The sequence below is a fragment of the Chinchilla lanigera genome, unplaced genomic scaffold (assembly GCF_000276665.1).
Source record: "Chinchilla lanigera isolate Chin_1 unplaced genomic scaffold, ChiLan1.0 scaffold00059, whole genome shotgun sequence".
NCBI classification, from domain to species: Eukaryota; Metazoa; Chordata; class Mammalia; order Rodentia; family Chinchillidae; genus Chinchilla; species Chinchilla lanigera.
Genome location: NW_004955460.1, coordinates 448,595 through 474,516, shown reverse-complemented (window position 1 = coordinate 474,516; position 25,922 = coordinate 448,595). Strand labels below are relative to the sequence as shown.

At 37.2% G+C, this 25,922-nt stretch overlaps 1 protein-coding gene across 2 annotated transcripts in view; it reads left to right on the top strand.

The window, feature by feature from the left end:
* The window catches only part of Hecw1 (HECT, C2 and WW domain containing E3 ubiquitin protein ligase 1), a 408,102-nt gene that overhangs the window by 270,390 nt on the left and 111,790 nt on the right, over positions 1-25,922 (top strand). For both annotated transcript variants that reach the window (XM_013521104.1, XM_005397713.2), the window contains exon 8: positions 21,502-21,644. In XM_013521104.1, the coding sequence (XP_013376558.1) occupies positions 21,502-21,644 (143 nt within the window). The remainder of the gene's footprint in view (positions 1-21,501; positions 21,645-25,922) is intronic.

Sequence of the window (25,922 nt, the reverse complement as noted above, 5' to 3'; positions counted from 1 at the left end):
CACAAGAAAATCCCTAGGTCCAGATATTGACACTGTTGAATTTCTTCATTTAATGATGAAATAAATATAATCTTATATAAATTCTTCCAGAGAAAAGAAGCTTGTTTTATGAAACTTTAATGGCAAACTCTGACAAAACCAATACAAGTTAAATTACAGCCCAAGGTCTCTCACAGAAGTCTATTCAAATACCCTGAATAAAATATTAACTAATTGAATCCAGCAATGTGAAAAGGTAATACTTAATCAAACCCTATTTATTTTAAGAATGCAAGATTAGTATCCAAAATATCAACCCATGGGGTTGGGGATTTAGCTCAGTGGCAAAGCGCCTGCCTGGCAAGCACAAGGTCGTGAGTTTGGTTCCCGGTACCAGAGAAAAACCAAAAAAAAAACAAAACAAAACAAAAAAAAAGCAAAACAAAACAAAATATCAACCCATGTGCCTGTTGCAAGTCTGGCACCCACATGCCTGTGGTTGGCTGAGCTTCCCCTGAAACAGGAAGGGCTCAGCAGTTGTCTGTGCTATGGCATGAGCTAGACAGACTTCCACAAATCTACCAAAGAGAAAATACCCAGCACAATTAGACACAATGCTTGCTCACAACAGTGTGCCAATGTTATCCAAAGTCCATTGTGTTTTCATTTTTATTCTTATCCTTATCTTTTTTATTTTTTTGCATTTTCTTTTTTTCTTTTTCTAAGGAGAATAAAAATAATTCAAAAATTATAAATGATACAGAAATTCACTAAACAAGATGATAGGAATTCAACAATGGTTCTTATATTGCAAATTGTTGCATTCAAATTAGTTGTTCAGATTACCAGACATAAGCATGCAAAATTGGTCAAATTAAAAAAGAAGGAAAAATATTTAAGCATTAACTGTTCCTTTCAATAGACCAGTAGAAATTATCAGTAAAATTACCCCCAGCTATTCTGTGTTGGGTATGTAAATTTGTTCCTTAAAAAGAAAAAAAGACAAAACTTATTTTTTAAGGAACAAATTTACATACCCATGTACTATTCCTTACATACAAGAAAAAAATAAACTCCTTCTTCAGATTTGTTGATTGCTACAGATTGTTAACCTGGAAAAATGCTAATAAATAAACATGAATAAAACCAAATATAAACAAGTTTTTTCAAGGTTGCAAATACCAGGAAAAATCAATATAGTTCCCATCATACTGTAAATTATACTATAATTTTTTAGCAGTTGATTTAGTATGTTTAGGCTATTGAATTCCTGTCTTACAAAATTATCACTATAGTAATACCATGATTAATTCATCTATCTTTCACATTTTCTGAAATTTTGACTTTTTAAATTTCAAAACCAGAATGAGGAAAGAAAAGATATATGTTCCTGCAAAAGTTCTTGGAAAATATTTAGGCCATTAATCTCATCCATCCTTGATTAATAGAACATTATATTTAAAGAAGGCAGTAATAAGTATGGGTATAACTTAGTGTGTTCATAAGAGAAGAAAAACAGAAGTAATACAGTACAAAGCCAGGGATTTGCAGAATGATTAAAAGAAATGTGGACAAGAATTGTAAATTGATAGTGATAAAGTTAGCAAGAAGTTTTCAAACCTAGCCAAGATACCCAGGGGGATTTTTGAGTAGAAAGAAATATTTTATATATTTACAAAACACACACATGTTATAATGAGAAGATAGGTGATAGACGACTATATAGATAGATGGATAGATAGATAGATAGATAGATAGATAGATAGATAGATGATAGATGACAGATAGATATATAGAAGATATCTGAGTAGCTTCAATTCTATGAAGTAATACCTTAATCAGTTTGAATTTTTTCCAATCACTGAATTGAGCCATGCTCCAAAGTATCTTAATGCTGTCTTGGACACATTCTACAACCATCTATTTTAAGTTGTAAACAATTCAATCAAACCTGGTTTTATATTCATCATCTATCTCTTTTCCTCTCGTCCCCAACATACCAGGACTGTGGCTTGAGATCTTGGAGAAGAAGGAGTGTATTCTCTGTTCTTTTGTTCCCTCCTTCTACTTCAGCACATTTGAGAGGAATGGGGTCATTGTGGGGCTTATGGACCCCTCACCTTTTCTCTGTGAAGATAATGGCCCCATTGTTGGGGCTGGGATAGAGTGTAAGTGAGTCTAATTTTTTCTTTTCTTAAAAGGCCACCTGATGGAACAGAGAAGAGGGTGTAGACCCTATTATTAATGTCTCTTTCCATATGGGAGACTTAGTTCCCTAAATTTTCACATGGCACAGAGGTTCCAAACCTGGAGCCACAGAGTATCCAGTTATAATCGTGTTCATGCAAAGACAATTTTCAAATATTTGTATTCCTTCTTGAACCTGAAAATATGTGAAACGTATAATACACCAAGATAAGACATATTTAAATATAAGTTAGAAAACATGAAACATGAAAAATTTTTATTAAAAATTAAACTAAAATTTAAAAAATTAAACTGAAATACAGTATACACCACACGGAGTGAACATCAAGGCTTGCACACCCAAATGAAGAATTTAACAATAACCAAGGAAGGTCTCCTTATCTCAAACAAGGTGTTGTAGAGAATAGCACACTACCTGGAAGATATATTTTGATATTTTTCATATAAATTCTATTTCTGATGTACAGCCAAGTCTCTTTAGAGTTTTGCAGCTATATACATTAAGATATCATAGATTTCTTTTCTCACAATATCTTCATTCAGTTTGAATTAAACATGGCTTATCATCAGAAAATGATTGGGGTAGCTGTCTCTTCTTTTTAAATTTTCTTCAACAGATATAGATGATCTGTCCAAAATAATTTGATAAAATTTATTTATAAGGTGATCTAATGATAAGGTGTATGATTATCAAGTTAACTATTTAATAGTTATTGATTTATTCAGGTTTTCTATTTCTTTTAAATCAATGTTGAAAGTTTTATTTTGTAGAAAGTAGTCATTATGTGTTTTCTTTTTATTTTAAATCCTTTTCATAATAATATCCCCAAATATATTATCACATATTCATGTGGAACTTGTCTCTCCAAATATATAGAAACCATGTTTTTGATATCTCTATTAAATCTTTTTTTACTTTACTCTTGAATGAAGTGAGCATAAAATTCTAAGTTGATGTATGTTTTTCCCTCAGTACTTTGCAGTTTAATCCAAAATATTGGTCCAATATAGTAGACACAACACACCAATTTCCCAAACTGTGCTCTCCATAACATCAGTCAACCACACCATACTAACACATACTCCCACATACACATGTGCATGAACTAATGGAGGTATCACCCACAAGTATGGGATGAGTGTATAATATCTTGCAGATTCACCATGCAAATTTAATATTCAAAGTCGTGGAGTCACCTAACAGTGCAGAAATCTGTTTCACCTTGTTTTACCTAACATTTTTTATCAGGACTCTTCTCTTATAATTTTCAACATTATATAGAATCCAGTTTCAGATATGCTATAATTACTGATACAAACATTAACTATCAACAAATAATTGCATGCTTATTCAGAAAGTACCCCCACTGTGCTGTTATTTACCCCAGTTTTGACTATTGTGTGAAGTTTCTATCATCACATAACAAACTACTAGCAATTTAAAAGCCAGCAGCTCCTTATTACCCCACAATTCTGTAAGTCACATGTCTGGGCCCAACCTGTATTCTCTGCTCAGGATCTCAGGGCCTGAAATTAAAGAGTTGGACAACCAGTGTTCTCCTCTAGTGATTCATGAAATGAAGAGATTGCTCCCAAGATTATGCAAGTCCTCGAAAGAATTGAGAATCTTGCTGGTTATTGGCGGGAGAGCGCTTTCTGGTCCTCCCACCTGCCCTCTCCAGCATGACAGCCAGCCCAGCAATGAGTCTCCCTCACATAGACTCCTTCTTACTTTGCCTCTCTGATTTCAGAAAGGCCCCAGTATTTTTATTTTTTTCATGACCTTTCTGACTAGCTCAGGCCCACCCAGATAGCCTCCCTTCTGATTAACTAAAAGTTACCTAATCATGGCATCTGTGACTAATATGACCCTGGGTTGAATTTCACTTCTTATCAATGTTTAATATGGAATATAATGACATCCATATAGTATCTGTTCATTTCGTCTTCCACCAGTGTGCTCAATGCATAGGGAACATGTAGTTGCTGTTTGCAATGAGCTTACTAAAAACACCGCATAGTGATGTGGTGAGACTACAGAGGAGATAGTGAAGCAGCAGAAAGAACAACACTCTGTTGGTGGCTGCTAAAGTCAGGAGAGGCGCCACAAATTCTATTTCAGCAGGTTTTTGCAGGATGAGTAGGAATTGAGAAAGGCAAAGGAGCTGGGAAAGAACAGCATCTAGGCAAATAGTAAGTGAAAATGTGTGAACAAAAAGAAGTCTCCATAGAACAACTACAGTAAATGCAACTGGAAAGGTAGACAAGAACCAGACGTGTCCTTAGGAAATTGAGACTTCAGTCTGTAAGCAGTGAGAAACCAGAGGAAGTTAAAGTGCACAAGAAGGAAATAATCAAATTTGTATTTCAGAGACATTGCTTTATTGGCATCTGTAAGAGAGAAGCTGAAGATAGAGACCAAGTAGGAGGATTCTCGGAGCCTTCTAGTTAACGGTGGAGGCTTAGTCACAAATCAGTTTATTTTTTTCTTATGCACTGAAAGAACTGTAAACTTCCCATATATCACAAAATTGTAAAGCACCATTTACTCTTCAAAGCAGTCAGAGCCCTTGAAGTTACAAGACTCTCATCTCAGCAGGACGGTCTCTGGCAATCCCTAGTTCCTAGGATACAGTACAGCTACACACCACTTAGAGGGGCTGATCTTCTATACCCAGACTCCAAGGGCGCTACTTCTTATTATAAAACCCTGTTATGTTGACCATGAGAGAAAATGAAATTGCTCCTGATTCCATTACCATAGTAGAGCGGTAATGGAGTTGTTTATATGTTGTTATCCCTGGTTTTCAGCAGTGCTATTTTTGAATGTCATTTTTAAATTCAATAAACAGCGCCACCTGAATTGAAAGTCACAGAGTTTGCGAAGTTCTAAGGCAGAGTAGCTGTTGTTTGCACGGTCAATTTACTTCTTTCCTGCTCTTGCTTCTCCATGGAGAGCATTTCCACAGGAAGCTCCAATCCCAGTCCATTTAACTTTCATTAGTAGTAAATAATGGTACTGGCTGAATGGTACCAGATAGCCTCTTCTGAAGAAAGCTGGTGTTTTATTTTCCTCCATTATATCTGACTGCAAAAAAGAGGCAAAAACTAGATGAAACACTAATGGTATTTCACAACATAACAGTGTCAAAGGACAAAACATAACAGCAATTTAAAGATCTTAATAAGTGTTCCAATAGGCTGGGCAAAAGAGGTTGGTTTTATGAACAGAGAAAGGCTGAAAAAAGCAAACACACAAAAAAAAGCAAATTGGTTATTCATAATTTACTTTTCTTATAAGTTGGGGATAGGGAGATAAAACAACAGAAAAATAACTGGTTAACGTCAAATTAATTTCAGTTCCCCTTTTTTTGGTAAGGATTTAAAGCAAGGAGAGTTGCATTGCTATGCCAACTGAAATTCAGCTCTTTGGAAATGTTGGCTTTTATCGCTTTCTCTCCTGATTTCTTGGGAGGTCAGATAAAGATTGAGTTTCAGTTTGACTTCTAGCACAGGATATTCAATTTTGATTTTTAATCTGGTCTGTTAGGGCCCAGTGAGGAGCTTAATCCAAAATAATGACCTCCTATATTTTTATTAACCACTATGACCGCTTTTACTCCACAGTGAGGCATTTAGTCTCAACTTCTAATTGGTATTCCTGCCTTACAGCTGACAGTCCTCTAACACGATCCAAGCCAGATAAACTGTTCCTGCCATTTGAAAATTCTTTCCCTTTCCTGACTTATATAAATTTATTGGTGGGCATAAATGAAATACTATAATGCTTTCTTACTCTGGAATCACATTTTTTCATACTCCTACCTAAATCCCTAAGAGAATACTTTCCAAATCATGTTGAACATGTATCTGAAATTTCCTACAACCGTTTTTTTTCCTTTTTGATAATGGCATTGTAATTAAGAAAAGCATTTGATTCCGCTTCCACTTGATAAAGCCAGTGACTCAAGAGATAGAGCGAGCAAAAAACACAAGCTTCATTTAGTGGCTAAAGGATGAAACACGAGCCACTGCTCCTAAATTAGTCTTTCATCTCCAGGGAGTTAAAGAGTTACAGACACTGGATAAGAATGAGGGAGAAAAATAGGTTACTAAAGGGGAGGAGTAGTCATGCCTTCTCTGAGACTATGCAGAGATCTTCAGAAACTCCAGTGCCACTATTTATTGTTCCTTTCATGTTTCTGGTCTTGGTGGCTGGTAGGTGTCTTTCGCCCATATATTAAAACAAAAGAGGAGACAGACAGAACATGAAGACAGAGATGCCAACCCTTTTTATCTCTTTCCAGTCATGATAGTGGACAACTACAAGCCCAAATGAAGTCATTGCTTTCAGCAAAAGTGGCCTTCAAATTCCTGAAAAGTAATCTAGCCATCCATTACCGTCATAAACCACGCAGCAGAGGTGTTGCCTACTACAAAGCTAGCGGGAAACTAATACTGTACTGCCCAGTTATGTGACCTCCAGAATGAGTGATTTTTAAATGGACTAACAGCAAATAAAGCTACAAGGTTGGCTTGGTTTTTTCCTCCAGTACAGTATTACTTTTGCATTGATGTCCTTATTGTTGTAGCTGCATTGAGACAATATTGGGCCCCATTATTTACTCTGCCACAACTAGTACGGACCTTTCTATCTATGCTACCACCTTCCCTGTGGTAGATTGTTAGGAAAAATTTAAGTTTATTGTCATATACAAAGTACAGATCACACACTTCAAACCAAGGAGTAAGAAACTCCCTCTATCAGTTATAGGGCCATTTAGGAAAAATAAAGGAGGAATTATTTTTACTTTTTTTATTGATTGTTTTATAATATCATTTCTGTAGGGCAAGTAGACTTGTTTAAGCTGATTTGTCCATATCTGATTGGCTTAATTTCAATGAATTATGCTCACAAGAATGTACATCTTACACTTTGAGTTTGTGACTGGAGGTAGCATTTCGAAGAAATTGAGATAGATATAAAATTTCGGTTGTAGAGTGATGAGCGGGTGGCGCTGTGGTCTACCCATACTGTGGCCTCCATTTTTATTTTTCTTTAACGATACTCAGGACCTACAATTCTCCCAGATGATCAAGAGCCACATAAATGAATGGTAGTTCTGTTGACGTCATCAGTCTTACTGACCTTCGTTTCCATTTACCGCCAGCCAACCACTCAACACAATCTCTCCCCTTCTCTACCCCAATCTTCTACCCTCCCATACCAACCTCCTGTATCCATTACTTTGTTCCTTGATTGCTTCACCCATTCATTCAGCCTTTTCTTCATTTGAAGTTAATAGCCCTCCCACAAGACTGCAGCCTTAGGAGTTCAGTCTTCTGAATGTGTGGCATATTCTTCTCCCACTCCCCCTAGGTCTCACTTGTAATCAGCCCACAAATCAGCCACCATTTCCTTCTTGCCTGCAACAGTGTTCCTTGTTTCTCACTTGTATCACCTGCTCTACCTCCTTCAGGCTCTACCTATCTGGGAGCCCCTCCTCAGTACTACCACAGTGCCTTCTCTACAGGGCAAATGTGAGTGTGTCATTTGCATGATTCAGATTTTCCAATTGCTCTCAGATTTTTTTGTGGGGAGGAGGTTTGATTTTTGTTTTGTGCTGGGGATCAAACCCAGGGCCTTGGCACTGAACTACTTCCACAACCCCTTTTTTAATCTTTATTTTGAGAGAGGATTTTGCTAAGTGGTTAAGTTGCCCAGGTTGGACTCAAATTTTCAGTTATCTTGCTTCAGCCTCCCAGAATGCAGGGTTACAGGCATGTGCCAACATGCTTTGCCTCCCAGGTATCTTTGATATAATCCCAAGTTCTGGTCAGGATCTGTTCATGATCCAGGTCCCACATATCCTTTCTGTTTCATTTCATAACGTTATGACCTTCACCCACAGTTCCCAAAGGGACCCAGGCACTGCAAGCTTCTGTCCTTTGCTCATGGCGACCCTCTGCCTGGCTTATTCCCTCTACCCCTTCCAACCCCCCCACTGATGCCTGCACATCTGTGAGGAGTTAAGTTATCCTTATCCTCTGGGAAGTTCTCTTACCTATACAGCAAGCCCCGTCCCTCCATCTGACCACTCTTCTGATCTCTAAACAGCTCCTTCAGTTAGTTACACTGTTTACATATCATTAAGGTTAATTTACAGAAGTTCCATAAGCTCTACTTCAGATCTTTCTTGAAGCAAGATGGAATAAAACTCACAAAGCATCTTAGTTCTATAAATGGATTAACAACACAGAATAAATATCCTCATATACTGTATACCAGTCTTTATATCTCCCTGGAAAAGTAAAGATAGTCTGTACAAATCATTGATTGTCAACAAGGGTGAAGCCAGGCGTGGTGGTGCACTCTTGTAATCCCAACATTCAATAGGCTGAAACAGGAAAATCACTGTGAGTTTGAGGCCAGCCTGAGCTACATAGTGAGTCCAGGCCAGGTTGAACTACACAGAGAGACCCTTTCTCAAAAACAAAAACAAGGAAATGTTTGTCCCCTGAGAGACATTAGGTGATGTCTAGGCGCATTGTTACATGTAGGGATGTGCTACTAGGAGGTCCACTAGTGTCTGCTTCCAGTAATAAACGACTGTCCTGACTTGAAAGTACCCTGATGATACACAAGTTCTAGAACAGCCCTCAAGTAGGAGAGGCACATTGACAGCCACAGCAAGCTCAGCAACTTCTGGCCTGTGTGTCTGTGTGACAGTAGCAGGAAGATGGCAGAAAAAGCTCGTCCTGAGGAGCAAATCTGTCCTCCTGTGACCAGAGTCTTGCTCTTCTGCCACAAGGAGCCTCCTTCTACAGGTTTGGTGCATTCCCAGTGGAATGGTCATGGAGTTCTGTGCACAAAGCAAAGTGAACTGAGGACCCTCAAGGGACACTTCCAAGTGTGAAAAATCTACATGAGAAGAAATGTGTAATGGACTGATGCTTCAGAAGGAGAGATCCCAGATAAACCAACTGTCAAAGGAGAGATCCCAGATAAGCCATTGCTTTCATAGTTCTCAAATTCTATGTGTGTACAAAAAGACACACTAGGAACATGGGTATGTTTTCTTTTGGCCAGTGTATTACAGCTGCACAATTTATAAGGAGAAGCAGCAGCATATTGTATATTGTTCAAATGATCTTCTAGGAGATTTGTTTGGAATACCAACCTTCTCTATAAAGGAAACACAGGAAAATACAATGATCTACACAAACTTGGTAGTAGCCAACCAGCAGGAACCATCAGATTCAGGCACAACTATGTGTGAGATCAAGTGTCGCTTTGATCAAAAAGCATCCTGTGCAAGACAGATATGAAGAGAAACCTTCATCTTCAAATTTCATTTCTATAGCACCCGCCTCATTTAGAAGGAGATCAGGGGCTGGGGATTTAGCTCAGCGGCAAAGCGCCTGCCTGGCAAGCGCAAGGTCGTGAGTTCGGTTCCTGGTACCGGAAAAAAACCAAAAAACCAAAAAATATAATAGAAGGAGATCAATTAGTAAGACAAAAGGAAATTCAGACAGCATATCTGGTGAATGACAAACACCACAAATCCAATAGTGTTTTCCTTTCCTCTGATGAAAGCCCATCTCTGTGAGTTTCAAGGGAAATATGTTGTATGTGAAGTAGTTTCAGTAAGCAAGAAAGACCACCTCACATCTGGATCTTGACTGTGATGTATGTGAACATTTCAGGTGATTGGCTGGATCAGGATTTAGTTTCAAATCAGTGTAGAATTTGAAATTTAATCTCTCTATCCTATAGCTTTAGTGAAGGATAAGAACTCTCAGGGGCAGGTGATAAAGTATATCCAGTTTCTGTGTCACCAGGAGACAGTGACACAAATTCTCCTGAAGATCCTGAAATTACCTTTGCCTACTATCAGAAATTTTATATTACTAATATATTATAACTTCCCCCTAAATTATCCAGCATCACATTCCTTTTAGAATGATGAGGGCAGAGCATGGGGTTTAGAATTTTCCATTCTAAAATAATCTCCCCAACTATGTAGATTAAATCCTTATATTTAAACATGACTCTCCAGCCAAATTATAAAAACAATCATTTTAAGACCCTAAGTATTTTTCTCCCTGGTATGAAAGTTGTGCATACTTAAGTAAGAACAACAAAATCAACTAGACTATAAGTTCACAACTGAACTGAGGGATTGCACAGCAACTTTATTGACCAGTTGCTAAAGAGTGCGTTGTTGGTTTCAACTTCAAAAACACAGCCACACATTCTACAGCTTGCCTGCGTATACATTTCTAAGTAAGAAACATGGCTGAAGCAATCAGTACTTTAGCTTTGGTGGGTCTCAAATACAGTTGAGATTTAGTAATTGAGAGTTTATACTTCTAGTGGAACTAATTAGAGCTTATTCTTTCTGAGAAGAATTGGTAGTATAACATTATATGTGATGAACAGTATATGTATGTCATGACTATGCTATTTGTACAACATTCAACTCTGGGAATGGGGTCTGCTTCTATGTGCTTATGGGCTGCTAAAGTAACCCCATCTTGATAACCCATCTTGATAACCCATCTTGATTGTCTAGATGTTTAGGTATGGTACATGTATTTACTAATTTAAAATAAGTAATATATTAATTTTATGAAAAAGTAACTACTAACCTGGGGATTGGAAAATCTGTTACAGATAAGTGAATTAAATATTTCAGTCACAGAGGAAGATTTAGATTTGTTCTAAGGATTATTTTCCTAGAAATGAAATCACTTGTTATTAAAATGAATTGGTACTGAGACAATGGTGGTTCTCCCCTCCTGTCACACAATGGAGTCACCTGGCAAACTTTACCATTCCCAGTGCCCCCTCTCCATCCTCCAAGTAGTCTAATTTAATGAGTCAAGAATGGGCTTCAGGAATGTTACTGTTGTCAGAAGCACCCTGCATAATTTTAATGAGAAGCAAGATTAAGAGGCAGTGGTCTGAAACAAAAGTCCCAACAATCTGTGCTTAAACAAAAGAAAGTTTACTTTAACAGAAGAAAGATTAGCAGAAGGATGCTTGACCCCTTAGAAATACCATGTCCATCACCTTGCTTGTAGTGGCCCCAGCATTAAGCTTCATATATTTTTCTTTCTTTCCATTGTGAAAGGTCTGACCATTGCTTCCTTCCATGGAGCTGAAAGCAAACTTTAAAATCCAGTGCTCTAATGGAGAGGTGACCTATGTGACTTTAGTCTCTCACTTCTGAGCACTAAAGGTCCTTTTTTAACAGACAGTTTCATGGCTTGTAAGGAGATAAAATGTCATTTATTCGTTGCTTGACCCAAGTTTGTGGTACAGTTGCTCTGAAAAACTCATGAGGAAAACATGAAGAATGAAGACAAAAAAATGGTCAGACTTCAAACCTTTAAGGCTGCTCAATATTTGATCTTTATTTCCGTCCTGCTTTCATAGCTGAATTAGAATACAAGGAGTTAAAATTCCCAAAAGAACAGAGTGCTTGAGGTAGATATATCCTTATTTTTAAGTATCTTTTGCAGATGCAATTCACAGAATTCTCTTGAAGTCAAAAAGTAAGCCATTTCCATGGATACAAAGATAGAGTAGGTTTACTAGTAGAGAAACTGTAGCTTTTGCCTGTGCACTAGGACCTATACATTACTACAGTCTAGAAGTATTGGCCACTTAGAGCCATATGAAGTGAGTGAGTAAATTTGAAGACTGTCCAATAATTGCAGAATTAAAAGAAAGAAATACCGAGGATGGGACAGGTAGGGCATGGATAGAACAGGAATGGAAAGGGAAGAATTCACTTTATCTAATGTAGCATGGTCTCTAGTTTTCCATTCTATAGGTGAAGATACTGAAGTTCAGGGAGGTTATGATGGACAGAGTCAAAAACTTGGATATGCAGAATGCAAAATAAATCCCAAGTTTATTGCACTGCAAAGCTTCTTCAGAGGCTTTCAGTAAAAGCCATGTCAGCAGTTGGAACCACACAAAGCCAGTCACTTTGGCCTTAGATTCATGGGTGCAGGTAGCTTGTCTATGAATATACAAAGTTACATTTGAACAGAGCCTGATGTAGATGGGGTTGACATGGACTTCAAGGATCTAAGTGTTAAAGTAGTAGCCTGGTGAGGAGAGGCTGGTATCTGGAAAAAACAGGTGGGAAAGGGAAGCACAGAGAGATTAAGAGGAAGTTCTTGTGGAGAGAAGAGAGGACCCAGGAGTTGCCACTGACTTCCAGAGCACATCTTAATAAGCTCATTTCAGGGCCCCATTAGGATACTATAGGTAGAAATAGTCTCATTTAAATAACAGCAATTAAGTTTTTCATTATGAAAATAATAACTGTTACAAAAAGTACAGAAACACAGAAAAATGAAATGTAGGAACACATATCCTTATTTAGTAAAAGAACTGCTATTAAAATGTGTTGTAATTTTTTCCACTGTCTTTTTTCTGCTCATACAGTTCACATCATTGTGTTTGTGAATTGTGTGTAATTATTTGTCCTACTCTTGTCTGTTAATATTGTAAAGCAAGCAGCTTTTATCTGATTAACAGTTAATGTATGATAATTATATTATAATTGCATTTATACACAAATTATCATAATATAAGTTATTACAGTTTAGGAAATTGCAAACTATTCTATCATACGCCTATATTAAGATGTGCCAAATCTATTCCTGGCCATTTAGTTTAAAAGATCTATTATACATTTCAGAATGGAATAATGAGACTACAATACAGACGTTTTAAAGACATGAAACAGTTGGGCTGACCTGATTCTGACTTCAGCAGACTTTCCTAGAGTAGTACCTATTCCTGAGTATGAGGCTCAAATTTGGTGTGCCCATAATTCAGTTTTGTCTTACAAGGAGTAATCAATTCTTACAGATTGTATAGGAGTTATCAAAAATTATTTTAGAATGGAAACTAGAAGTACCAGAAGCCAGACACAGTACAAGTACTTCATGATCTCACTCAGATGCTGAGCCTAAAATGTTGCTGTAGGACAAAACTAGGATAGGCCTACTGGAGATTGGGAGAATAGGGTGAAGGCTGATTAATCTGTACTAAACTATAGTTAGTGGGAGAAATAATTTCTCACATTCTGTTGCACATTCAGATGATTATAGATAATGACAATATACTGTATATCTCAAAGAGGCTAGAAGAAGATATATTGAATATTTTCACAACAAATGAAAATATTTGAAGAGATATATATGTTATCTTGTTTTAACAATATGCAATGTATACCTGTACTAAAGTAGCACATGATATTCAAAATATGTAAATTTTTATGTGTCAATTAAATTTTTTTACTTTGTATTGGTACGTTTTAGATACACATAATGAGAACATTTATCATAGGGAATTTGTACCTGTGCATGATATATCTTGCTTCTTTTTTTCCCATTTTCCAACTTCAACCTCTCTTCCCTTTCTTATTTATCAAAGCTTTGTTTCCATTTTTTTCTTTTGTTCTTCTTTTTTCTTGTCCCCTCATCCCCCCTTGTTTCCCTTCTCATTTGAACATTTTCTTCCAGTTTCCCAGTATCTATTATACATTTTGATCCTTATTTACACTTTTGGTTAATTACACCAGAGGGGAAAAAATGCAGTATTTAAACATGTTTGTCTGATTTATTTCACAAGAGTATGATCTCAAGGTGCGTCCGTTTACCCAGAAATGTGTCAAGTTTATCCTTCATTATACCAGAATAGTATTCCATTGTATTAAACATATAGATCCTTATCCATTCATTGATTGATGGGCATTTGGGCTGTTTCCAAGATTTAGTTATGAAGAACAGTGCCACTGCAAACATGGGTGTGCGTATATTGCTGTGGTATGGTGCTTTTAATTCTTTCAGGAAGATACCAAGAAAGGAATAGGTTGGTCAAATGGAAACTCTAGTTTTAGTTTTTGAGGAATCTCCACAGTGATTTCCACAGTGTTGCACAGGTCTACATTCCCACCAAGAGTGGAGAAGGGTACTTTTTCTGGCACAGAACCTGCTAGCATTTGTTATTGGTTGATTTTTTGATAAAAGCGATTCTATCTGCAGTGAGATGGAACCTCAGTTTTGTTTTAATTTGGCTCTGTTGGGCTTTTTTGCCAGTACCATGCTGTTTTTACCACAATAGCTTTGAAGTATAATTTCAAGTCTGTCATTGCTTTGCTTTTGCTACACAGAATTGCTTTTGCTATTCTAGGTATCTTCTGGTTCCAAATGAATTTTAGGATTGTTTTCTCTATTTGTTTGAGGTATACTTTTGATATTTTGATCAAGATTGAATTTAACCTATATAACAATTTTGGAAATATGGCCATTTTCACTATATTGGTTCTTACTACCCCAAACCAAAAGTTATCTTTCCATTTTATGGAATCCTATTTGATCCCCTTTTTCATAATACTATAGTTTTCAATAAAAAGGTCTTTTACTTCCTTAGGTAGATTGATTCCTAAGTATTTCATTTTCTGGATGCTATTGTAAAGGTTGTGGCTTCCCTAATTTCTCTTTCTGTGAGTTTGTTGCTTCTGTACAGGAATGCTATTAATTTCTGAGTGCTGAATTTGTATAGAGCTATGCTACTGAATTGGTTATTAAATCTAGAAGTTTTTTGGTGAAATTTTTGGGGTCTTCTGTGTAGAGTGTCATGTCATTCACAAATAATGATAATTTAACTTCTTTTTATCCTTATTCCTTTTATTTCATTCTCTTGTATAATTGCTCTGGATAATGTTTCCAGAACTATATTAAATAGTGAGCATCTTTGTCTTGCTCCTGATTTTAGAGTGGAAGCTCTCAGTTTTGGACCATTTGGTATCATTTTGGCTGTTGCTTTGTCATAGATAGCTTTTTTCAGATTGAGACAAAGATGATCTATTCTAATTATCTGTAGGATTTTTATCATGAATGTATGCTGGGCTTCATCAAATGCTTTTTCTGCATCTATTGAGGTGATTATATGGTTTTTGTCCTTGGCTTTATTAATGTAGTTTATTACTTTTTTTGAGATGTGTGTGGTAAGCCATCCCTGCATCCCTGGGATGAATCCTACTTGGCCATGATAACATGGTACATAATATCTTCTTGATGATTTCCTGCATTCTGTTTGTCAGTACCTTATTGAGGATTTTTGCATTTATTTATGTTCATTAGGGAGATTGGCCTGTAGTTCTCTCTTCTCTCTCTCTATTTCTCTCTCTGTCTCTCTCTCTGTCTCTCTTCTCCTCTCTCTCTCTCTCTCTCTCTCTCTCTCCCTCTCTCTCTCTCTCTCTGTCTGGTTGGATCCTTCTTTGGTTTTGATAACAGGTTAATTCTTGAATTTGGGAGTAATACTTCCCTTAAAATTTCGTTAAAGAGTTTAAGAGTAGCAGCATTAGGTCATCTCTAAAATTTTGTAGAATTCAACATTGAATACATCCAGACCTAGACTTTTCTTTGTTGGTAGGTTTTTAATTATATCTTCATTTCATTGGCTAATATTGGTTTATTTAGAATTTCTATATCTTCTTTATTCAGTTTTAGTAATTCATATGTACCTAGAAATCTATCCATTTTTTCCATATTTTTCTTCCTATTAGAATACAGATTCTTTAAGTAGGTATTTAGGATCTTTTGGATTTCTTCAGGATCTGTTATAAATTTACCCTTTTCATTCTTAATTGCATAGATTTGAGTCATTTCTTTCCTTTTAGATAAGGTTGGCTAAAGGTTTATTGATTTTATTTAATCTTTTGAAAAACCAACTCTTTTTTTAAATTTATTTTAAAAATAAAAGAAAACATTAACAAACAGGCATCCATTTACAAAATAGCATAAGAACAATACAAGCAATACAGAGTTACAGACAAAGTGGTAGGAAGTTAACAATGGTTGTATTATGTATTGATATTTTCAAAGTGGTTTCTCAGGAAAACAAATAGAGATGAAATTGGAAAAAAACAACTCTTTGATTCATTGATTCTTTGTATTGTTTCTTGTCTTCAATGCATTAATCTCTGCTGTGATCTTTATAATTTCCTCCTTCTTACAAGCTTTGGGCTTGGTCTACTGTTCTTTTCTAGAAGTGTGAAGTTCAAAATTAAATTGTTTATTTGCACTTGCTCTGTTTTCCTGGTATGGGTATTCACTGCTATAAATTTCCCTCATAGCACTGCTTTCATTATGTCCCATAAGTTCCAGTTTGTTGTATTGTCATTATCATTTAATTGTAGAAACTGTCTAATTTTTTCTTTAATTTCATCTGTGACCCATTAGTTGCTCAGGAGGGTGGTATTTAATTTCCATGTGTTTATGGAGTTGTGGTTTCTTTTGCCATTGATTTTGAATTTCATTGCACTATGGTCATATAATATGAATGGGATAATTTCAATCCCTTTATATTTACTTAAGCATGTTCTATGAGCTCGTATGTGGTCTATTTGGAGAATGTTCTGTGCACAGCTGGGAAGAATATGTATTCTAGTGTTGTGAGGTGGAACACTCTGTAGACAGCTGCTAAATCCATTTGTTCAAAAGTTTGTTTTGGTTCTGATATTTCTTTGTTGAATTTTGTTTAGTTGATCTATTTGTAACAGTAGGGTATTGAGGTCCCCCATTACAATTGTATTAGTGTTTATTTGACTTTTTATGTTTGTTAATATTTATTTTATATAGTTGGGGGTGCTGGAATTTGGTGCATATATATTTATGGTTGTTATCTTTTACTCTTGGGTTGTTTCATGTACAAGGATGTGGTGACCATCTTCATCTCTCTTAATCTGTATTGGCTTGAAATCTGCTGTCTCTGCCAGTAGAATAGGTATCCCTGCTTTTCGTCCAGATTCCTATCATGTCATGGCATATTCTTTTCCATCCTTTGACTTTTAGTCTAGAAATTTCCTTTTGAATTAAATGTGTTTCTTGCAGGTAGCATATTGTTGGATCTTGCTTCTTAATCTGTTCTGCCAGTCTGCTTTTGATTGGTGAACTGATATCATACACATTGAGGATTGTATCTGACATGTATTGACTTATTCTTGTCATGTTATTTTCCTGTTGTTGATTTCCTGTGTTTTCATCTGTTTAATTGCTCGCCTTGCCTGGCAGCTTCTTTCTATTTGTGATCTTGGAATTTCAGTCTTCATTATCTCTTTCTAAAATATCCTTCAGATAATTTTGTACAGCTGGTTTGGTGGTCATGAATTTCTTTAGTTGTTCTTTCTCATGAAATTATTTCACTATTGTTTTTGAAAGATAATTTTTCAGGGTACATCAGTCTGAGTTAGGTGTTGTTTTCTTTCAGGACTTGAAATACTTCATGCTGTTCTTGACTTGAGGGTTCATGTGGATAAATCTGTAGTGATTCTGATGGGCTTTTCTATACAGATAATTTATTTTTTTTTCTAACAGCTTTTAATTTTTTTAAATTTCTAGAATCTTAGCAAATATATTCTTAGGATCATGGCTAATTGGAGCTCTGTATGCCTCACCTAACTTTATGTCAAATTCTTGTTCCTTGCTTGGGAAGTTTTCTGACATTACTTCTGTAAACAGATTTTTTTATGTTGTTGATGCTATCTCCTGCTTTTTCATTGGCTCCAATCCATTTTGTGTTATTATTCTTTGCACCATCTAGCAGCTGTTGGTTGATTTTCCATGGTCCCTTGCTGTTTTTAAGAAATCTTTCTTTTTGTGATTGCTAACCATAACCCTGTCTTGTATATCTGATATTCTGTCCTCAAATTGGCTTGTTCTACTGCATATGCTTTCATTGGAAGTTTTAATCACTTGGCTATCTGTTTGAATCTGTTTCATGGATTCTATTTATTTTCAATATTGGGCATTTATGGTTTCCATCATTTTCCTAAGCTGTTCTATTTTTTTTTATCAATATGTGCTCTAGAATTACTAACCATGTCGTTTATTATGGTCACCATCTGTGTAGTTATTTGAGAAATTATTTCTGATTTGGTTTTTTTCTAGAGCCTTAATTATTTGCTTTGTTACTTCCACCATTACCACTTCAGAAATCCATGTGGGTGGCTTTCAAATTGTTCAATTTCATTACCCTCTGAGTTTCCTTTGGTGAGATGGAAGTCTGAGATTGCATCTTGCTTTCTTGTGTTCTCATTTTCTATTTTTTTAGTTTAATTCCTGGGTTTGTGCTTGTAAATTGCTTATGGCAGGTAGTTTTAATGCTAGTGTTGAGAATGCTTAGGAAATGACTACTTTTCAGAGGTTTATTCAAGGTGTAGCTGGCTACTGGGTTTTGTGTTTGTTGCAACATCCTGATTATTCATTTTATTGCAGAAGAGAATTTGCTGCCTATTAGGCTTACCCCTGGTTCTTTGATATTGGCCTATAGTACTATTTATGACCTTCAAGTAATCTCAGTCTTGACATACCAGGAAGAACAACTGAGTAGACCAACTGTGTCACCTTGGCTAAATTAGTAAATCAGTAATAACAATAGTATCAAATACAGCCTCAAAATGACAAACTATGTTAGCTATTAATTTTGCCACCTTTAACTATATGAACTACATTTGTGGTTATATAACAAAAACTAAAAAACTAGAAAATTGTATATAGTAAATATGCCCTCAATACGGTGATGTTACCCTCAGGGAAGAAAATCTAAAAAGGGTTAGGTAGAAAAATAGAGAAATGGAAGAAGAGGAATAGATTACAAGCAAGGCTGGAGGACAAAGGAGGCTGATGTGAACTTTGGGAACATAGGAAGAAGATAGGGAGGAAAACAGAAGGAAGAAAGAAAAAGAACAGAGTAGGACAACAATTTAAAAACTACAAATAATGTTTACATTCATATAAAAACAAAACAATCAAGAAAAAAGAAAACAAAACAAAAAAACAGGAAAGAAAAAAATGTTCACTTTAAAGCATGTCTTTCCTGTCACTGTAGCCATAGTGGGCACCAGACCCCAGATCCATGTTGATTAGTCTCAGCAAGCCAGCTGTAGATTTATGCAAGGGAGTGGATAATCCTAGCAAGCCTGCATCTTTAGTTCCACTGAAGTTCATGCCGGCTTCTAAATGTGAGGCTAGAACCTGATTTGCTCAGTCTGTGACACTATGTGTGCTTCCTGCTGGTTTGAACTTGATTCCTTGATCTTCTGCCAAATTGAACTTTGTTCAACCTCACCCTGACACTGGGAGCCACTAGATGGAGCAAACCTGTATTTGCTCTGAGTTGCCAGCTCAGTTGACCACTCTCCAAGATGGCATAGCCAAGTGCTCTCTCATGGGAAACTTCTGAACCTAGATAACTCACCAGCTACTACAGTCCACTGGGTCCACTGCTGAATTTCTCTGTGGAGATCTCTGAGGTAACCAGTAGTCACTGTACATCTGCAGGCTCAAGCCACCCATCCCACACAGTGAGTCAGGGCTCAAGGAGAAAGCACCACTTACTACCTCCTTCTGCATTGAGGCCCTTCTTTTCACTGTCCCCATGGATTTCAATGCTCACTTTAGATCCTTGCTGGTTCCCAGGGATCCACTTCCCTTTTTCTTTTCTTCTTCACATTGGTATATTCCTGCATTTGGATATCAAATCTCAGAGAGGCTGTTTTTCTCTACTGTTCATCACCCCACCATCTTCCCAGAAGTAACAATTAAAAATATATTTTTAACATAGTTAAAAGTACCACAATCAGAGTGTAGAAATCATGAGTACTGTTTGCCAAATATCTCTGCTCTGTTCCTCCTAGGCACAGATCATACTCTGTAGGATCATGCTCCCTGCTTCTTGGGATTGGCTGGTATGGGTCTGGTTCTTATGAGGAGTTGAATTTGGAAATGAACATGTGTTTACCAAAAGAAAGAGCTTCTTGAGCTCTCTTCAGCCTCTGTTACTGTGCCTGGCAATATCTGTGAGAGTGGCACCCCCAATGGCCCACAATAAGCATGAGAATAAGAAATCTGATTTGATCATCTTTAGTCACTGTGACTTGGAAGTTGATTGCTACTGCCATGTGCCTTAGTTCATCCTGCCTGCACCAGAGAAGATATTAACATTGAGATGCCCAGTATAGTATATCTCTGTAAATAAAAATCAACTAAAATTAAAAGATCACTATTAGGAATTGGTCAGAATGAAAGAAAATAACTGTATTTTTCAACTGTTTTCTAGCCTTTGATTAAGGGTACTATAAAGTTCAATGTTAAGACTTCTTCCTCCCAGATAGCCTGGGTTGAGTCTCTTTTCTACCTTTTGTTGATGGCCAGACCAACTCCAGATGATCACAATCTAATTTTTAAATTGTTGTTCTTTCATTTTAAAAGTTGCACCATGTGCTATTTAACATATGAACAGTTTAGAATCAAGTGCAATAAAATGTAAAAGGCTTTCTTCCTCTGCCCTGCTCCCAGCCCACTCCCTACAGTTCACAGTTTGGAGTAAATGCCTCCAGGCATTTTCTGCAGTTCCAAGTACAAACACAATACCATTCTTCATATTCTTCTGTGGTTTTGCCTTTTCATTTATTTTATCAGGTGTCTTTTCATGATGGTGCATATTAAATTTACCTATCTCTTTTGTTAGTTTCCTAATAATAGATGGTTTGGTTTTTTTCTGAGTCTTTTCCTATTATAATGCTCCAGTGAACATCCATATAAAAATATACCTTTTGCACACTTGTATGAAAATCTAGAAGAAGAATCCCTATAATTTGAATTCTGGCTTGACAGGAAATTGCAGTTTAAATGCCAGTAAATACTATTCCAGTGGTGGCAAACCTGTAGCACACATGCCACAGTGGGCTCTTTGTTATCCATGGAAAGCTCTAAAAGGTTCACCACCACTGGACTATTCTCTTGCCAAAGGTCAACCTATTTACATTCCATCCAATGCAGAGTGAAATTCTTACCTTTTCCACTCTCAAGAATGCAACATTTTGTATTATAAAACTTTGAAAAACCTATCACTGTCATCATGAACTATATGATGTGGCTGATTTATGGGACATCTCCTTAACTGTAGGTGGGTTTATGCTTGTTTTCAAGGATGATAACACCTTTAGTCAAATCAAGTATGGTGAAGCTTGGATGGTATTCTTTCTCTTTCATTTGTGCTAATTTCATTGTTTATATTTCAGGGAATAATCATATCTTGAGCACCTAGGATCACCTCACTGCCACGCTTCATGCACTGAATGAACAGGGCTGGCTGCATTTCTAGACCTAGACATGGTAGCTGGGTTTTTTTAATAATGATGTCCTCCAAGCAGATGAACTGGGAATTGGGCAGCCCTTGAAGCTCTAAGTTAATTGATGTGAACTATTCTTTCATTGCAGCAATTCAGTTTTGTGTCCTTGCCCACTGATGTGCTAGAAATTGAGGTGAAGGACAAGTTTGCCAAGAGCCGCCCTATCATCAAGCGCTTCCTGGGAAAGTTATCGATGCCTGTCCAGAGACTGCTGGAGAGACACGCCATAGGGTAAACCTGTGACTGGGATCTCAACATCACTCAGCTTTGGCTAACAGGCCAGGCCACAGGGGGACCTGGAAGCTGGAATAATACAGAGTCTCACAAAGAGTGAAACTAAAATGTTGCATTTCTTTGGCTTCTTCTATTAGTTATATTGACTGAGCTACAACATTCAATTAAATAAATCTTTCCCTTTTCCTTGTATGTCACAGGTTATATATGCAAGGGAGCAAAAAATTCTAAGACAGTATTAAGGGAAATCATCAGTGAGACATTTTTCTGTATAAATACATATTAAAGTTTATTTTACTCTAAGGAATATTATTTTATTCATATGCCTATCTTATATCTAGAATTCAATCATTAACATCTCTATAACAAGACGAAAAGCTGATTTTCTTGGTAGAATAGCTCAGAAGATGGTAGTATTTGCAGAAATACTAGATAAAATGAATGAAGTTTGGAAAACATGAATTCTTGTGGAATGACAATTATGTCACTTGCAAAATTTAATTATTTATAAGAATACATTTCTGTGTTTTGGATCATTTACATTCATGTTCACCCGTAGTTCTCGTTAATATGAACTATGACCCAAAAAACTTCTGAGGTATAATATTTGCTTCTTTAGGTAATAACAACTATAATTGCAAACACTAGACACAGCTTTTTGACTATAAACATATGCTTCAATATGATATAACCCTTAGAATAAAAAAATGAAAAAAATCATGCAGAATTTCCACATGTCTTAAAGTTCTTTGTCATGACTTGGGCATGACTAATGAGTATTATAAAGCTATTTAATTGGAACCTTGCAGCATGTGTGCAATTATATACACACATATATGTCATTAACTCTCAAACTAAAGGGAGCTACATTTATTGAGCTAAGTGTCAAACAGTACTTACATTTCCCCATCATGGTAATAGGCATCAAGCAATCAAAAAGTGTAATTCAAGAACCTAGCAGAGTCTCTACAAATATTAGCAACTCAAAAAAGGAATGGTGCCAGGCATGGTGGAGCACACCTGTAATCCCAGCACTCAGGAGGCTGAGGCAGGAAGACCACTGTGAGTTCAAGGCCAGCCTGGGCTCAATAAACAAGTTCAAGTCCAGCTACATGGTGAAACACTGAGTCAAAAAAAAGAGAAAGGAATGGTGCTCCTCATGATCTTTGTTATCCCATCTAGTCCTTGTAACATTTCTGTGATGTAGGCATTATCACAACTTTTCTAAATACAAAAAAGGAGCTTAGAAGGGATGAGTAATTCCTTAAGTCAAAGCATGTGAGGGCCAGAGATATAGCTGAGACTCATGCACACCTGTCTCTCTCCAAGTGCAAGAGCTCTAAGAGGCTCTTTGCAGGGTTCCTAAGACTGGTTGTCTATGAGGTGTGATGAAAATATATGGGCAATACACAAATTTTTAAAAATTTATTACAGTAAATACACACCACCACTAATTTCCCTCAAAGTCCTCCTCCTTGCTTCAAACACATGGATCCCATTGTTCTTGCCACTTTCTGAAGCAGTTCTGGAGTTCTCCTTCATGAGTGTCTATATGAAGTGTGATAAAAAAAAATGCAGGGAGTGTCGCTACCAAGCGCCATCTGATAGAAACTCAGGCTCATAAAAACATTATGCTTTGTCCTCATCCACATTATTCCCTGGATCTGGAACAGTGCAACTTCTGGATCTTCCCCAAAGTCAAAATGAGCATGAAAGGGAAATATTTTTTAATCAGTTCAGGATATTGAGGCAGCCATGACAGTGCACCTAAAGACACTCATGAAAGAGGACTTCCAGAACTGCCTCAGAAAGTGGCAATGAGATAAGTGTGTTTCGGTGAGGGGAAATATTTTGAAGGGGATTAATGGCAATGTGTTTTTTACTGTAATAAATCTTACAAAACCATTTAAAGATTGGCTGTATTTTTCAGTCACACCTTGTAGTTTTATTATTGACCTCATTTTCACACTGGTAAAACTCTGCCAGGAGGCAGGCTACAGCTGGGGAAAGAAAGAGGCTATGTGGGAAAATATATAGAGGCAGGGTTTGAATCAGGCTTTCACATCGAGCTACATCTCTAGCACTGTTTTTTATTTTTTGTTTTTTATTTTGAGGTAAGATCTTGCTAAATCACTAAGTTGTCCAGGCTAGGCTTAAATTCAGGATTCTCCTGCCTCAGCCTCCCAGTGTGCTGGGATTATATGTACAACCATGCCCAGCAATGTCAGACTCTTTACACCCCAGCACTGAGCACACTGCTGCCCAGCATATACTAGATACTCAGTTAGTACCTGTTGAGCTGCTCTGTGGTGCACACTGCAGCCACGGACAGAAACCATCTATTCCTCAATGCTGAATATTTTTCATAATCCCCAAGGTGCTGGCTCATTTCTTCATGTCATTGTCCTACCCTCCCAGACCAACTCTTTTGGAAGACACTTCCCCCAAGTGGTGAAGGCAAGCAATTGAGGTTTAAAAAAAAATAGATCTCTAACCTGCCCAAAGCTAGCTCGATACTTCTAGTGTTTTGCCAACCAGGGAAAAGGAAAAGTCCAGACAAGTAGGAAGGAGCTTAACCCCTCTCTAAGAGGAAGCAGCAGCAAGCAGGGAGGTGCTCTCTTTCCCACCTCCTCTGATTGGATGACACAGCCCCTGGCAGCCTGAGAAAGGGACTCCTCAAGGCCCACTACTTCCTCTGCCCCTGCAGCCACTTTTGCAATGCCCCCCATTCTGGAACCATCCAGGGTAGGTAGGAGCAGGACCTAAGGGCAATGGCTTAGAAACAATAGTCGTTTGGTCTAGGCCATGGCAGGTCCCCAGAACACATCTAGAACAGAAGCAACCCCCACTTCCACCACAGCTTCCCTCTGCCCTCACAAATGCACTTCACATAAGTCCCCTGAATCCATTAACCCATTGCTGTCTCCTTGCCTTCAGATAATTGTACCTTTCCTTCACATACACACACACACACACACACACACACACACACACACACATACACATTTTCTAGCCCTCCCTCCATCTCTTTACCTGTAATAACCTATGCTTCAGCTGGCTGTTAACTTCAGCCACCTCTTCTTCACTTTGGAAGTGAACCACTACTCAGTGGTCCTTCCTTATGTCCCCAGTTGGATGATGGAAATTATTTAATGACACCCTATGCACTTAGTGTCAATTGCAGTACTTTTCATGGAAATTTATAGATTGAGTTGAAAGATAATCTTAGAAGGCAAAGTATAATAAATATAAGATGGTACTTTGGTTCATGAATACTTTTGTTTGCAAACAATTTGATTCACCAACAGAAACATTTGGAAAACTTTTGTTTTTGTTTGTGAACTCTGCATCAGATGACAAACATGACCACAGCCACCTTCCCTGCACGAGCCCGAATGTGGCCATCTTTTCCAGAATCGTGGAACAAATTAAGTTGGTGAACTGAGATATTACTATATTTCTGTGCACCATCTGGTCATCTTTAAGTTGATTCAATTAAGTTTTGAGTTCAGAATGTCTTGCTTATTGTCCGAGTATACCTACTTCATAATGTTACCCAAGGCCTTTTCTACTAGACAAACTTTTGTGACTCATCCTGTTTTTCCTATCTGTGATGCTTTAGTTTAATGGACTTCTGACACGAAACACTAAACTATGGCTTAGCAAAGAAAAACATTACCCCCACTGTGTGTGGTGGCACACACCTGTAATCCCAGCACTTGAGAGGCTGAGGCAGGAGGATCATTGCGAGCTTGAGGCCAGCCTGGGCTACAAAGCCAGTTCAAGACTAGCCTGAACTGCATAATGAGACCCTATCTCAAAACACACACACACACACACACACACACACACACACACACACAAATTCCCCACCAGAAAAACATTAAGTCAGTGGATCACTAGAATATATGTTGTTTCCTAATGTCAGTGTTTTCTAGAACAAAACATTAAAACATTACCAGCCAGTGACTTTCATCCTTTTATTTAAATGCCACAAATGAATAAATGGAAGGAATATAGAGTAGGAATTGGTCTTAGAATATGTCTTTGTTAGCCGAGCATGGTGGCACATGCCTGTAATCCCAGCACTTGGGAGGTTAATGCAGGAGGGTCCCTGCAAGTTCAAGGAGGCCAGCCTGAATGGCATAGTAAGATCCTGTCTCAAAAAAAAAATGTCTTTATTATTATTGGACACACTGGATTTGCTACTTTTTGTATATCTGAAGGTAATCAGTCTTTCTATTTCAGCCAAGGTAGGGGCAAGTTACTCTGTTA